Source organism: Chaetodon auriga, chromosome 3, assembly GCF_051107435.1.
Source record: "Chaetodon auriga isolate fChaAug3 chromosome 3, fChaAug3.hap1, whole genome shotgun sequence".
Taxonomy (NCBI): Eukaryota; Metazoa; Chordata; class Actinopteri; order Chaetodontiformes; family Chaetodontidae; genus Chaetodon; species Chaetodon auriga.
In genome coordinates this window covers 24,039,577-24,056,416 of record NC_135076.1, presented here as the reverse complement: position 1 = coordinate 24,056,416, position 16,840 = coordinate 24,039,577, and the positions used below count along the sequence as shown (strand labels likewise).

The following is a 16,840-nucleotide window of genomic DNA, read 5'->3' as shown; positions in this document are numbered from 1 at the left end:
TCTTTTTCAGTAATCTGTCATAAAAATTTAACCTGCAAGTTGATCTTTAACCACGAGTGCATGAATGAGATGTGTTTTGATTAAGGAGCTTTGCAGGGCATCTTTGGATGGACTCTGACCTTAAAATTCATTTTAACAATTTTTAAGAATTCAGTTCATTCATGAGGAGTCCAACACTAGGCAGTACATGCACAGTCACTCAAAAAACAAAATGTGGCGATTGGCTTTAAAGAGAAAATGTACGTCAGTGGTCTGCCAAACAAATCCATGCGATGTTTCTGCAAACAGAGGTAATCAGCCAGTCTGCAAATAACCCTTCACAATGTTTCACTTCTTTTATTGAGCCATGTTTAATCAGATGCACATGAAAAGGTGACACAGCGCATGTGCACCACTGCGGTAAAATTGGCAAACTTGGCCCTTGGACTTTTTCTATATATATGTACATATTGATAATATATATTTCTCTTCCAATTATCTCTTCTATTCTTATTAGGAGCACCAGTAACAAAATCATTTTCCCCTAAGTATTTCTGATTCTGATTCTGAAACTTCAGGTGTGCCAGCTCTCCTTACCTTGATCCCTGCGTATTGTTTTCCTGTGCCTGTCAAGTGGGACGAGTATCACCTATGCTGACTTTTATACTGAGGCAGTGACCAAAGAGCTGCATTCTTTTCTTTTTTTTCTCCTCTCTAATCCTGCCCAAAAAGACGACCATCAAGTTAAATTGTGTTTGACTTTGACTAAAGTTCAATTTGTGTCCCCACAGTTAAGTCAAGGGGATGAACTTTGGTGCTGATTTTAAGTAACAGTGACTTTACACTCTCTCAGAGTGCCTGTCTACGATGACATGAGACAGTTTCACATCTATTCTCCGTCATCGCTGCCTGATCGCCACCAGAAACCCATTTGTTGTATGTGAGTGCAAAAATGTGGCCCCTAATTAGTTGGGGAGAAGTTCGGGGGTGCACACAGTACCAATCAGGTAGGCGGTGTGGATCGGGTAATGACACCCATTTAATTAAAAATCATTACAATCAAATCATTGAACAGCACAGTCAAATCCACTTTACATGAAACAGTGTAATCACATGACCATACAGGCATATGTGTACATTTAGAATAACGTCTATACAGGAAACACACAACAATTTAGAGTAATTAGCAGGCGAAAACTTAGTGCAGTGAAATATATTGAAGCTGACTTCATGTTTGACAATGTGCAAGAACAGGGGCGACGTTTGCTGACAGTCTTTGAGAGCAAGCAAACGAGTCGCGTCTTTCTTCGCGGCGGTGCTTCTCGACCTGGAGGTAAACAGGTGACGAGTGGAATGTGCAAAATCTAATCTGCCATCACCATGATAAATATTTGTCTTGAGCTTTTGCGCGATCTCAATATCAACACTTAAAAGAACACAAAAATCAATCTTAAGAATCATTTGGTCGGAGCGCCTCGGTCGCCGAATGGTCTCCAGCACGTCACAACCTTCGCTGGCTTGGTTCTAAACGGCGACCTTCGCTGCATGTTATATCTATCCCTCTCCTCTCTGCCTCTTCACCTGTCACTGTCACAAAGTTCCGGGTCCAGCATATTTAGATTTGCAACAAGAAGGTGATGGAGTAAAAAGGAAGGAAGCCACCACCTCACTTGCTGCTCGTCTCATTGCTCACACTGGGAAGATCGATGGGAAGTTATTGCAGAGAGGGCACAGCGTGTCAGAGGTCAGTCTGCAGTGAATCTATCTGGATCTGCTTTGGACCAACTGGCACAAGCCACATAAGGTGACTCACAGTCAAAAAGCATGATATTTGTAAAAACTACAAATACGCAAAAACTTAACATTCTCTCTGTCAAATAAAAAGCTTCAACAAGAGTTGATACATCACACGTCCACATACCTGATCCCATTCCTAATCAATACACAACTTAAAACAGACGTAAAAATAAGGATACACTTAAATTAACAAGTGTTTTTTTTTTTTTTTCTGGCAGTGCCAAAATGTGTGTGTGTGTGTCAAGTGAGCGAACGGATCAGGTGCAGTAACACATGCACAGTGCTTCAAGTCCCAGCTCAACATCACTTTTTTTTTGGAAAAAAATATAAGCAATTGTCACATTTTCTGTCAAGTATCGAACAATAAAAGTGGGATTGAAGACGGGAAGATGCTCTTCAGTTTTCACTTGGCTTGAACTGAAAAATGCAGGCTAATCCTCTGATTCACTGTTAGCTGCAAAATAAGCAGAATTATTGCTTAAATGACATGACGCACCTCGAAAATGTCACATTTGCTCTTCAGATTTGGTACAGATGTGTGACAGCCAACACTCGTAAGGGCAACAGCCATCTGTGTTAGAACATAAACACCACTGGCGCCATTGGAAGTTCAATATGAATGCTGGGTCTAAGCCCACCGTACAACCTTAAATCAGTGGGTTAGTGCATGGATATGGATTAATCATCAACCACGCTGCTTCTGAGAAAGAGCATGTGCACCTAAACAAACCCCCAGACATATATACACATACACCAGACCATGCAAGCTCACGTCAGTCTAAACATTACGATTCAGAACCAGTTCAGTGGGTTAAAGTGTCACCGTGTCATCAAATATGACCCGCTGGAAGACCTGCAGCAGTTCAACACCTGGCCGTGAGTCCCTTTACACATTATTGCCTCTGTGAATCTTCAACTGAAAATGTGGGAAATTTAACATGAAAACGAAAGATTTAAGTCACGAGAAGTCCATTACTTGACATATGTGATACCTCATTAGAGCTGTGAGGGAAATTAGGGCGACGATTTTCTATTTATTCACGTCGGCTTTCACAAAACTGTCCAGAGCTCGCACTGACACATGCCAAAGGGCCTCAACATTGATATAAGGCACCCTGTACTGTATTTACTGTATCTTCATTTGCTCTCGTCATGCAGTTACATGACTTGTCTTCAAACTCTGACCAATGATCCATGAACACACGCAGCCCATCAGGCCATCACAACCCACCACAACCCACGTCCTCATCCAACCTCCGTGTCAATATACAACTGAGTGCTGCCATGGCGCTGACGGGAAATGACGTCCGTAGTTACACATTCTGGTACAACTCATTTTAACTGTCTACCAATGAATAAACCTGTGTGTCTGTGAGGCTGTGAGCTTGCGAGTATGTTTGGAGCACAAAAAAAGTACAATGCCAGCGCCTGTAGGAATATTTTCACAGTGCAGAATTCTAGCAAGCGGCCATTTTTATGAACAGGATTTCATGTGATAGATGACCAAGTTATATCAAGTCATAAATGATAATCTACTGCAAAGAAATAACACATTTTAAGATCATGAATTAAGCTAATATTATCCTCAGCCAGTGCCAGTATGAGCCTGTGGTTTAACTGAACACACTTGGGGTATTTACACATGCGCTGCTTCCCTGAGGTGCAGTTTCACCTCAGTCACATCTCGTCTCCACACATCCGTGGCACGCAGCTCCAAACTCATCAAAAAGGCTGGAATAATGCAAGTTTTCTGAAATCAGAGGCAAGATCTTGATTGAAAATGGAGTCACAGCTAGTTTCAAATTTGGTCCTGTCGTACTGAACTCCAGACTGCGGCCACTGCGCGGTCAGTAAAGCCACAGCTCATCGTGTCCTTTAGCTTTTTATGATATGTACACTAAAACGGTTTGTCAGATAAAGGAGGCCCTGTCCTCTGTCACAATGACTCCACCTGTTGCCCTCACTGGAAATTTACAGTCAAACAGCAAACCGATGACTCTTTTACCATGAACCGAGCCAAACTGTGGTTTTTCAGTGTAGATGCGTATTCATAGTGAACTGATGGTCCTTTACTTTTCTACTTTCTGATGTAAAGATACAGTATGTGGCACTCTACTATCTCAGGGTCAGGGCTAACCCTTAGGCCTCTTCAATATGCAGCTTTCCTTCCTCTTACTGACAAATGTATTGCACTGCATGTCAGTCTTCAGCCTCATTACAACATCTGAAACTGTCAGCGTCCAGAGAAGAGGATCCCACACGACATTTCAATCCTTAGACCCAAAAATCAGGTCAAGACTGTTTTCCGTGTCGAAGAGGAAACATATTAATGATTACAAGAGTAATTTGGTGTTGAATTACTAAAGCGTGCATTGCACAGATCTGACATCACAACTATACACTCCATGATAACAGTCTGTGAGTGATTGGCCTTTATGAGTATCACCTGATAACAATACGGTCAATCTGTCATCACAGTTAATTAAAAATCAGCAATATGCGATACGTGCTGGTTGATGAGTAACGAAACAGCGACGCTATCAAGCGAAATGAGAATGGCGTGGTCAAATAAAGTGGTGAAATCCATGTTTATGGGGGTCTGTGTGTAATGTCTGATCCTATCAGATGAGGTCATGTGAAGCGGAAATGAAGGCTGTGTTTGCTCTGTGACAGAGGAGAGAGCTTCGAGCGCTGGAGGTGAACGGGAGCTGCCGAGCGGGGATAACGTACGGCTGACATCAAGATCAGCTCCTCAAGAGGAGAGTCATCCTAAAGAGAGAGGACAGGTGAAGACAGGTGGGCAGGGCACCCCGGTTAACCCCGGCCTCAACTACAGCAACAACAGGAGGGGCAGACTGTCTGTGGAACATATGACCAGGTTTAGAAATTAGAGGCCGTGAGCAGTTTGTTAACTGCAGTCGCTACAGGACACTTGATTTATTACATACTTTCATATTAAAGTGTTTAATCAGTTTTGTTACTTATTGCTGTTTGTTTCTGCATTACTTAACTAAAGCTTAGCTGAAGAGGATATCTGTATTCTTTTTCCAAAGGAAAGAAATTTGCATTAATTATTTAACCTCTCCTCTGTGTTGTAAAATAATAGACTAGATCTAAGTCAAATGCTCAAGTGGGAAGTGGCTCAGACTGGGAGGTTAACGCTCCCTAAGCAACAAAAGTATACTGAACTAACTGTTGAGTTAATATTGTCCTTGATTCAGGCCCATGAGGGGAAGGAAGTGGCTTCAGGAGGCAAAATCTGGACAAACCTGTTTTCATTAAAATCCTGTACCGTGTATCACAGGCATGCTACTCTTTGCAAGCTTAAAGTGAGGCTGAAATGTCACATAACAGCAGAACAGAACTGCATTTGACAGGACTCTCTTCTCTAGTCAAAGACAACTTCTCTTACACATCTCTTTAAAAGTCAAAAGGTGTGCAGGCGCTCTTACAATCAACATTTAACCCGCCCCGTCTCCTCCTCTCACAGTGCTTAATATTAAACTAACTGTCCCAGCAGCCCTTGCAGGGTTTGAGGGGAGAGCCACAGCATCTCCACCAGGTTATACTGGCAGTAGCCCATCCAGAACCCAAACAGCACATCAGTCACGTTGTGTCTGCCCAGCAGCACACGGCTCAGCCCCACCAGGGCGGCCCACAGCAGGACGAGGACCCTCAGCGGGGCAGCCAGCACGAGGTGAGCCAGCAGGAACCGCCCACACAAAGCGGCACGGGTGGCGTGGCCCGAAGGGAAGGAGTAGCGGTCCACGGAAAAGGTGGCGAACATGTCCATACGGTTGTGCGCTGGCCGACGCCGACGCACCACTGCCTTGACAATGCCAACCAGGACCAGGTCCAACAGCAGGCCTGGAGGGATTGAAGGGGGAGATGAGAAGAGATGTGTTACACTGCATGAAGGAACAATATAATCACATTAACCCGAAAAAACATAACAAACAGACGACAGACACTTGTCATTCATAACACTGATAGTGGCTACATTCCATTTAGGTGTGCCACTGCAAACAGTACAGAGTTGCTGATCACATCTCGAGGAAAACTGCAGTTTATATCTGCAGCTTATGACTAAGAACAGCGATTGCTGCACCTCATTTGGGCCTAGTGGACTTTCTGCATCATTACATTGAGCATATACAAAGACTTTTTTTGAACAGTTGCTTTCGGGGCTGCAGTGCTGAAAAGTTAATGCAACACTCAGGTGGCATTGAGCCATCGCTGCTGGGGATTCACTGAAAGGATTTCAGCAACATAAGCAACAGTACATTTTATTCATTATTGATGTCAATAGTCAAAGAACTGCTGCTGTAACTACAGAGAGAAACTGGCTCGGACATGTAAGCGCAGCCTGATGTCTCCGCTTTAAGGTGCATTTATCCATGTTAGAGAAGAAACAGTGACTTTTCTTTCTCCAGACACTTAAATGTGACCTTCTTTATACTTATCCGGTTTACATGCACACTCACACCATCAAATGCCCCTCAGAAACAGCCAGTCTTCATGCAGATGGAGAAAGTCTGTGCAGAGGATGTGTGGACTGGTAAATATTAAATGACCACTGAGAGATGTTTGATGGGAGGGTTAGGGTCCTCCCTGTCCTCCCTACCGCAGCTGCACCTCCTGAAAACAGGAAACCTCATATTCTACACTGGCAATCAAAACATAATGCCTTTCAAAATACGGCTTTTGTTGCATCCATCTCATCAGCTTTCATGAAAAGCAACTCAGATCAATCAATCAATACACTCAGGATTTGACACCACAAACAACAAACTGCTTTGTCACCATGTCTGTCCCCACATCACATTTCTGACAGCTTGCACATTTCTGACCACTGCAAAACAGAAAACGTCAGAAAACAGTGAAATATGTTCAGAACCGTTTGCTGGAGCCCACGGCTGCTTCTTCAAACTGCTTTGTACAAACATCAATCCAACATCCGAGGATATTCAATTAAGAATGAAAGAAAAGCAGCAAATCCTCACTTTTGAGAAGCTGAAACCAGTGACTCTTAAACAAAGAACACTAGATTCATCGACTATCAGAGCTGCTGTTATAGACAAACTGATGAATGAAAGTTTAAGCACTTGCTGTTACTGCCCCACATTGCATCAGTGTCAGCAAAGCACAGACTGTTCTTCTCAGCTAGCCTGAGAAACAAGCACACACTGTACAGAGACAGACTTGCCTTTACCTGCTTTAAAACATGCACCTACCAGCTACCTACCAGAGAATCACTCAATCACAGGCACAGGAATGAAAAAACTAATCAAAGGTTCACGAGACAAAACCAAACATGAAGCACAGACAGAGAAGTCTAATTATGGGCTTGTGTTACAGAACAACCAGCATATTTGTGTGGGCACATAATTTGATCTCTCTCAAATACTGTGACGGAGGAGACACACAAACCACTAACATGAAGCAATTCTGCATGTACAAACTGGATTAACTTGGTCTTCTATGATGGGTTTCAACAGAGAAAGTTAAAAGCCTGTTGGCAAGCACATATAGTTCGGACTCTTTATGGGGTTTTACTGGATGGTAAGTGCTGCAGTGCAAGTAAAAGCTGCATTACTGTGAATAAAATCAATCTAAAGCCAAACAACACGCGTTTGTAATGTCTCTGATTGCATCTCTTCCTGAGCCCACCGTGCTTTTTTATCAGGGTGGGACCGTCCTCATGAAGACAGGATCGAGGAAAACTTCCAGTGAATGAAGCACGGCCTGCTGGAGAAGAGCTGTGTGCACCTCGCTCTCCTCCACCTTCACCATCGCCTTCCACAAAGTGCCAGTCAGACAGACTTTGGGATCATTTTGAGAAAGCTGTCTGAGCTGCAGCACAATCTGCACCTTCAGGCAATATTTCACTAAATCAGCTCATTCACATCCTAAGAGACAACATGTAGGTCATAACTGAGGAGGGAGGACTGAGATGGATCAAGGCCAGAATGAACAACAGATGGCTTCTACAGGTGAGACTCTGCCAGCATCCATGGAGGAAAGCAGAAGTGGGTCAGAAACAGAACAACATGAATGAGGATGGGAGGTGGGACCACCCGCGAGCTGACAGAAGAGCTGCGCATGGCAGATGAGAACAAGGGAGGACCAGGGGGGGCGTGACACAAATACCGCACCTGATCCAGGCTGTGTGGTGCCTGGAAGCAAGTGTGCCATTTGCACAAGCACAGATTTCTATGTGTGAAGGAGGGGAGCGGGTGGAGACACATGGAGGAAGACAAAGGGGGTGTTTACCCGTGAGGAGGTTGAGCATGACTTCTTGTCCTGCAGCACTGTCGCTCTTGTACAGACAGTACGCGGTGCCAGCCAGCCAAGGGATGCCATGGCCCGATATCTCTATGAGCTTCATCAGCGGGCGCACGCTGCCCCAGGTCGAGTCCTCGCAGGCGCACACCCCCAGCCGCTTGGACAGCCACAGGTCGATGGCGAGCAGCGAGCTGAGCGCTACGCGGACGAGGGAGGGGTTGAGCCGTATGCCGTCCTCTTCTGACGGCCCCTGACCGCTCGCCGAGCCCGTGGAGGAGCTGGAGCCCCGGCGCCGAGTGGGGCTCTCCGAGGCTCGGAGGCGGGCGGTGGTCGGGTCGGAGCCCTGCCGCTGGAGGAGGTGCGGCGGCGAGGAGCGATTCAGCGGCTTCGTCAGCGACATGAAGTCGTAGCGGCCGTTGGAGCTGCCGAGCACCGGGCTTCCTCCGCTGCGACCGGGGTTTTTAGCTTTGGGAGAGGGCATGTTGTCTGAGAACCGACGCGGACAGTTCGGTGGGATGTAGCTGCACCGCAGGAGTCAGTTTTCTGCAGTGCCGTGCGGGTTGTCGCTCCTTTAGCTCATTTGTTGTACGTTTCCCAATTCATATCACGTCCAGCGTCGCTGAGCTCAATCGCCATCTTTGTTGTCCTGTTCGCAAAGCATTCTGGGAAAGTGTGTTTTTACATAAAAATTACACGTGACTGATTCCTCTGACTGCGCGTGTGAGGACAAATCGATATCGCAGCGCAATTCTTTGGCATTAAAATACAGATAAGATAAAATGAAATAAAATAAAGGAGTTGGAGGCGCTTTCTCATTGATGATTTTATGATTTATTACTGAAGTAGACATTTAGTAGGGTCTCTTTGATCGATGGTGTAATAATTTTCATATCAGAGATATTTGAAATAACAATGGCGGTATTATTTCATGCCTTCACTGTCAGTTAATCAACACCCATCTCTCAGTACTTACTGACCTTTCACTAGGCCCCAATCAATCTTCCTGAAGACATAAATCATCAAAAACTGGTCACGAATGTTTATTTATATGTTTTTTAAAGGCTCTGCAATGTTCTTAAAAAGCTGGGCACTGTATCGGTTAGTAAGCATCAGTCAAACCGGAGTAAAGGAATAAGATATGTCAGACTTTGGATAAACAATACTACCCCTGTGGGGGATTAATAAAGTCTTATCTTATTACTTAACTGTTGCTTTTCACCTTCACTGTAGTTTTTCCTTTAACTCCTGTTCAGAATCAATGTCTGTGTGTTTTCCTGAACACTAAAATGTTTAGATTTCGAGCTGTTACTGTGTGACATCAGACACTCAGGAGGGTGGACTGAGAGATGTTTGAATGTACCCTTGGAGAAATCCTCCCTAGCTGCACCTCCTGAAAACAGTGAGGTGAGACCCCCCCCCCCAGGAATCCTTCTATTCTACACGAGCAATCAAACATCCGAGGAAATTCAATTAAGAAGGAAAGAAAATTATCCCACAACAACAGAAAAAACATTCGATCAACCGTCTTCAAATCATCTTTCATATTCAGCTTTAACATAATTCTGACTGCAAAAACAAACAAAAAAAAAAAAGCTTTAAAGACATTCCGGACAGGATTATTTATCATCCATACACCTGTGTGAATACGTGCGTGTATGCATATCTTGTCTTCTTGCAATGTGTTTGTGTGTCCGTTTAATAAAGTTTGAAAGATCACAAAAAAAGCACTGACAGCTGCAGTTAACCCCGCCTCTATCCGGGTCCATTCATGTAGTCCTGATCACAGGAGGCCGAGCAGGCAGACTGGACCCCTTTCGTGCCTGAGCTGCAGAGAAGAGCCCACCATGCCTGGACTTCTGCTCGGAGACGTGTTCCCAAACTTCGAGGCCGACACCACCACCGGCCGGATCAAGTTCCACGACTTCCTGGGCGACTCGTAAGTGCGCACACGCACCCCATCGTACCCACATGTGTCTTCCCCAGAGTTTATCACCGTGCTTGTAACTGTGCATCGTTTGATTGATCCGTGGTCGTGCGCGGGCCTGCAGGCGCTTGCACGTCCCGGATCTAATCAGGAATCCGTTCCCGTGTGGATGAAAAGCCGAGGCGCGTGATTTTTACGCTCACCGTGAGATCTGCGCTGATCTCCGTCTGAGCGTCAAGCGACACCTGCTGGAAGACACGATCACGGTTACACAAGCATGACTCGGTGGAATTAGACTCTGTTAGTGCACCACAAAGGTGGCACAATGCAGAGTTGTGTTTTTCATTTCATCAGTGAGGTGTAAGCCCGTCTCTTATGAGTGTGTGTGTGTGTGTGTGTGTGTGTGTGTGTGTGTGTGGGTGGACTGTGTCCACTCATGTCCATCCCTGTGAAGCTCGGCTGTCTTTTGTGTATCTGCAGAGAGAGAGAGAGGAAACTTATTACTGATGCACGCAGCCTGGGTTGAACCTAGCCAGAATATTTCATGCATTTACCTGCTTTGATCTCGTGGGTTGCACAACATCAGAATAACGGCCTTTCCTCAACACTTAATCTAATAATCTAATTGTTCTTGTTTGACAGTGCGTCCTCTTTTTTCTTCTAAAATTTGCCCTTATTTCCTCATCCTGGAGTTTGTGTAACCGGTCCTGCTGCCCAAACAGACACCACCTGCTGAAACTGTGCTTATCAACAGAAGTATTCAAACAGTCACAGTAGTTGCACAGTAACGTCGTTCTTTCTTTGGAGTGGGAATAGACTGTGAGAGGCCATCAACTGTTTGCAGCTGCGTCCTTGTTTGAAAGCCCACTGTTTTTTCAGCAATGGGTGACTGAGCTCTTTTTGTGCCTGTGGTAGCCGAGTGGAAAAGTTGCAAGCTAGCCATCCCAGCAGAGCAACAAAAAAAAAAAAAAGCCCAAAGGTGCTCACTTCAAATGCAAAATGTATTCGGTGCATGTTTGGTGAAGACTCATCTGTCTTCCAAGAGCCTGTGCGTGAACTAAGTTGTGTAATCCAAATTAATAGCTGAAGGTTCTGCAGCCAAAAATCAAACAATTAATGTTTTACTTCCTGTCAGTGTTTAAATGAGCAGCAGCCTCTGAGGACGTTCCAGAAACTGCGTCAGTGACCCGGGTTTGTTCTGCCTGGACGAACTGGGACTGTCCCATAATCAGCCGATCACAATGCCTGCGAGCAGCGAGGCTCTGTTTCTCGCTGCCTCCGCCTCATGTGATGGTTCGCCGTTATGCACAGAAGAATAAATCCACACAAAGCACGGGAGGCAGAACTCATGTGATTCCACGGAGACTTTTACACGCCTGCCCTGTGATGTTTCTACTGTATCGTACTCTTCATCTCCTCCTCGTCAAACACACTGTAAATATCCAGCACGGCACAGCACAGCTGGGTAATGTCCTCAGCCCGAATCTGATCCACAGACACCTGTTGCTTCACTCTGTGGCTGGAATTTCCTCCACTGGGACTTGATGTTCTCTCTCTTCCCCTTTTCACATCACCATTTCTTCCTCCTCTGTCTCGACTCCCACTGCTTGTGCTCTTACTCGCGTCAGTCTTCTTGGCCTCTTCTTAAGCGATGGGAAACATGGGCGCATAAGGACAAGAAACAGAATAAACGTACCAATGAAAACCCCTTAGATTAGCCATTCAGTCTGCGTTACATGCTTTGTTTTTTGGAAGAAAATCTCATATTAACGTGCAGGTTTGACCTTCGGTTACTTGTGCAACATGGCCTGTCCATAAACTTTATGCGAGGTCAGTCTTTAAATAGTTGCACGAGTGTTAGAAAAGGATGTGCAGAACAAAGAGCTCATTGCTATATGCGTGTTTTGCTCTGCAGATGGGGGATCCTGTTCTCCCACCCGAGGGACTTCACCCCTGTCTGCACCACCGAGCTGGCCTGCGCTGCTAGGATCAGCAATGAGTTCAACAAACGAGGTGTGAAGATGATTGCCCTGTCCATCGACAGCGTCGAGGATCACCGCAGCTGGAGCAAGGTTGGGGACGCGCACACACGTTGACTGCATAGCTCAATCCCGGTTTAACTGCGGCGTGTAGGAGGTGAAAAGAAAACTTTATTGAACAGGTCAGGCAACGGGGTGCGAAGTGACATTTGATCAGGGTAACATATTTGTCTTGCATAACGTGGACTTTTCAGCCTCCCTCCGATCTGGACACACTGTCAGCGGTGTCATAAGTCACTCAGATCACATGGCTGTTATCTTCCAGCTTCACCTTTTAATCTCTAGTGGACAGAGTCCTTGAATCATGTCCTGTAATCTGAATTCAGTCCCATTCTGATCACAGCCAATCCAGAGACACAGCAGACGACCGTTTGTGAGCCTACAGATCCGCTTTTGACAATTCATTATATCTGCGTTAAATATTCACCATCCTGCTCATCTGTCCATCTTTAACTTAATTCATTTTTTTATTTAATGAATCTTTATTTATTGAAATTGTACTACATTGAATTTATTTTTATTTAGTTAAAAATTTAGAATGAATCAGTATTTTGTATTTTACTAAGTGTAATCTATATTAAAATATAATTTAATGTAGTTTACTTGATTCTAATTTAACTTTTTATTTAATTTATTCCTTTTTTAATTACTTTGTTGTTGAATTTTGACTGTAGATCTATGTGATTAAACTTTATCTCTCAGTCAAGATAAAACCTCTCGCTCTGAATAGTGTATTTGTACATGTGCCCTGTGGGATTGTAGTGGAAACTCAGGAGTCAGACATTCAAGGGTTAATCCCTCGACACAGACGTGGATTCGCTGTGATTGGCTTTTAACTGGGTTACCACATTACAACAACGCCTCCTCAGAAAGGCCAGTGATTGGTCCATGAGGGACTGTTTGCTGGACAAGTGTCAGTTAGGTGGACTGTGTGGTTTTGATTTTACAACAGTAACACGGCCTGAGTCCCTGCCAAAAGAGTAAAAACTACAGTTTTCTCTGTTCGCCCTCACAGATCGTCTGTGAGGAAACAATACTGACACACAGTCATAAAGCCTCACCGCTCAGGTCATGTACTGACATGTTGAATTGCTGTTGTTGCTCATATAAGAGTTAAAGATTAAAGGTCTCTGATCACTGATCAAACCTGGACGTGTCTGTCAGCACAGAGGGAATTATTTACTTATAATGACATACAACCCAGGTTTAGGGTTCAGCCGCTGTGTGAAACATGAACAATCCTTTTTGACATATACTCAACTGAAAACAGCACAAAGCCCAAGTTTGAGCTCATCAGCTTGATTGATTTTTGTAAATATCTGCTTACTCTGAATCTGATGCAGCAACATGTTTCAAACACGTTGGGACAGGAGCAGCTAAACACTGGGAAAGATGTGGAACGCTCCAAAAACACCTGTTTGGAACATTCCACAGGTAAACAGGTTGATTGGTAACAGGTGATAGGATCATGATCGGGTATGAAAGGGGCATCCTGGAAAGGCTGAGTCGTTCACAAGCTTTGTGAACACATGATTTTATGAAATATATTCCTACATGAGCTCAGGAACACTTTACACTGTTATGGGTAAACACAGTTTGCTTGTGAATGATTGCTTTCTGTTTTTATGTTCGCTGGGGTTGTGATACGTGATTGAAGCTGAGTGTGTCCCTTCCCTCTGTGTAGGATGTGATGGCATTTAACAGCGGGGCTGAAAGCACTCTGCCCTTCCCCATCATCGCTGATGACAAGAGAGAGCTGTCCGTCCAGCTGGGCATGCTGGACCCCGATGAGAGAGACAAGGATGGGCTGCCCCTCACTGCCCGCTGTGTAAGAACCCTGTCCTCCACAGATCACCATCCAAAGTTAACAGATGCCAAAGGCCAACAAGACCAGTCAGCTCAGAGCTAAATTATGGCTTTGCGCTGAAGAGACTGTTGATTGGCTGGCAGTGCACTCAGTGTTAGCATTGAGGAGCCTCAGTTCAGCTTAATCTTCATGTACACACACAGCAGACTGAATCCCTCCCACATTACCTGTTTTCTTATTTAGAGTAAAATCGATGGATGTGCTGCGTGTGTCATGTTGATCCTCTGTCATCTTAACCCCCTCCAGGTGTTTGTGATTGGCCCCGACAAGAAGCTGAAGCTGTCCATCCTCTACCCTGCCACCACAGGAAGGAACTTCGACGAGTTGCTCCGAGTCATCGACTCCCTGCAGCTCACTGCACAGAAGAAGGTTGCCACCCCCGTGGACTGGAAGGTAAACAGTGAAACTATGTGTTCAAAGTCTGGCTGATCAAAGCAAAGGAAATATGAATGCAAATCATCTTTACAAATAGATGATGTCATCACAGTGACATTAACTGCGCACTCACACATGCACACATCTGAGCCTTTAGTGTCGTTGAGCCTTTGTAGATTGAAGATACATGCTGCGATTTGATGCTGTGTCTCTGAGTCTTCTTCATCTTTTTCATCTTTGTGTTCTTCTTAGTCATCTTATGCTTTGCCTTCTTCCTCTTCTTCATCTTCTTTGTTGTATTCGTCTTCTTGAAGCTGCAGCCTGTTAGCTTAGCTTAGAGCTAACAGGCTTGCATTGAACACCTGTAAAACTCTCTAATTAACATGCTAAATTTAGTTTCCTCTCATCTACATCTTAACAAAGCGAAAAAAGCGTATTTCCCAAAATGTACTTAAACTATTCCTTTATGTTTCTGCCTTTCTTTTTATATCTCCTTCCTTCTTTGTGTAATGACTTACAACAGGTGCACTGAATCTTGATAGGAACAACAGCTGGATGTCAGACAAAAATTTTAGGTGTGGTCCTTCCAAACAAACAATTGAAGTGTCCATGTGACCTCACTTTTAATGGGAACGCTGAAGAAAACCACCACAGTGAGGGCTTCCTCTAAGACCGGAGTGGAACATAGACCCTGCGTCTAAAGCACATTTGTCTGGTCTTGCGTCTCTTTCAGCCTGGTGACAAAGTCATGGTCATTCCCTCGCTCTCTGACGCTGAGGCTGCCACTCTCTTCCCCAACGGCGTGACCACTAAAGAGCTGCCTTCTGGGAAGAAATACCTGCGCTACACCCAGCCCTGAGGAGACACTAAAGACTACATCCTGCTCTACTTTCCTGCTCTATCACACGAAAATTATAAAGATGACCAAAAAACATAGATGCACTTCTCTGGTTTTGTGACTGATTTCTTTCAGTCCTCCAGCGTGTCCAGCAATGAATCAGGAGTATATATAGTGTCAGTGTACAGTGCCTTGTTTACTTTCCTTCAATAAACGCAGTTTTCACACATGTCTGTTGAATGTTTGAGTCTCTTCACGCACTACTGGGACAACAGAGGAAGTTTAACAGCTTCCTCTGCCATGCCTTTCTGTACCACTAGGTGTCCTTCTACAACTGGAAATATAAATACTACCATGGCGCTTTTGCTGCAGTACTCTCTTTATATCATAGAGTGGCAGTATACACACTATGGAGCACCAAACTAGTCTTAACAATAGCAGCGATAGGGAGTGGTACCACATGGACTGAAACAACTAGTTTATTTACATTTCCATTCATTCAAAAGAGGACTGGCAACATGAAGTTCATACCTACTTCTTCTTCAGGCACATTTTTCAAGTACACAGAGAGACTTAGAAAACTTTTACTCTGCATTCTTACTTATTTTGCCAGCTCAGCATCACAGGCTAATGTCTGAGCGGTCTAAATGTCTTAATGTACCATTGATTAGTCTTTTAAATTGATAGTTCTGTTTGTTCTGTGCTTCGAGGCCTTTTAAATGCCATTATCAGAGGGAACTTACCAGCTGTGCAGCCTGAGAGGATGCAGCGGTGGAAAGGAACAAAGTGCTTTTACTGAGCTGCTTAAGTACAATTTTAAAGTACTACTTTGAGTATATCCATTTTATGTTACTTTATACGTCTACTGCACCACATTTCAGAGGGAAATGAGAGAAAGGTAAAACACAAATCTGCTTAGCAGAACTTTTTTTTTCTTCTTTTCTCTCCCATCAATCATCTCATGACCCCTCAGATTTATCAACCTGACCCCTAAACTGAGAACCACTGGACTAAACTATACCTAACTGTATATGAAGTAGGTAAAACTAGCTCTATACTGACCAGCTACAATAGTAAAATTATACACATTGATATAGTATTAATAATATATAAATTCAATTCAATTATACTGATAATGCTTCCATACCTTCCAGAACAGGACTGCTCAGGGGGGCCAGTGGGTTGAAGTTGGCCCGTCATACGGTTTGATTTGGTCCACCAGGTGTTTCTAGCGAATAAAATAAAATAAAAGTGCTATTTAAATATATAGGATCCCTAGTTATTCATTATTTTTCTTACTCTGAACAGGCAGAGTGACGCTTTGTGCAGGAAGTCAAGTCAATTCAGGCACCCTGGGATTAACAGTACAGTACAACAGGTGTGTGCTTTTGGCCCCTGGTTCACCTTTAAGTAAAAAAGTCTGGACACCTCTGGTTTTGAAATTTAAATGCAGTGGATTTACTGTAGTTGAGTATTTTTCATTGGTATTTTCTTCCACCACTGAAGATACAGTAAGTTACTGAAGTTCTGTGTGATCTTGCTGGATTAATTCACGGAGGTTTCATTATGCCATGCATGTTTCTTTGAGAATAAGAAACCCATCTTTATTTAATTTCAGACAAACAGAGTAATTACCTTAATCACAATACACAGAATCATGTGTGTATAAAGCCATACAGCATCACATCACCGTAATACAAACACAGATGAAAGACTTTTTCAGCTGCAGTAAACTC

At 44.1% G+C, this 16,840-nt stretch overlaps 2 protein-coding genes across 2 annotated transcripts; one reads left to right on the top strand and one right to left on the bottom strand.

The window, feature by feature from the left end:
• Nucleotides 1-994: 994 nt before the first annotated feature.
• Nucleotides 995-8,895, bottom strand: plpp6 (phospholipid phosphatase 6). The gene is made up of 2 exons (XM_076726341.1): nucleotides 8,050-8,895; nucleotides 995-5,643 (listed from the first exon to the last, which is right to left on the bottom strand). Exons 1-2 carry the CDS (start codon nucleotides 8,540-8,542, stop codon nucleotides 5,276-5,278), a joined length of 861 nt encoding a protein of 286 aa, XP_076582456.1. The 5' UTR covers nucleotides 8,543-8,895; the 3' UTR covers nucleotides 995-5,275.
• Nucleotides 8,896-9,813: 918 nt separating this feature from the next.
• Nucleotides 9,814-15,333, top strand: prdx6 (peroxiredoxin 6). Its single transcript, XM_076726342.1, has 5 exons — nucleotides 9,814-9,997; nucleotides 11,901-12,057; nucleotides 13,709-13,852; nucleotides 14,138-14,284; nucleotides 15,000-15,333. The coding sequence occupies exons 1-5, from the start codon at nucleotides 9,906-9,908 to the stop codon at nucleotides 15,123-15,125; spliced, it is 666 nt and encodes a 221-aa protein (XP_076582457.1). The 5' UTR covers nucleotides 9,814-9,905; the 3' UTR covers nucleotides 15,126-15,333.
• The last annotated feature ends 1,507 nt before the right edge of the window (nucleotides 15,334-16,840 follow it).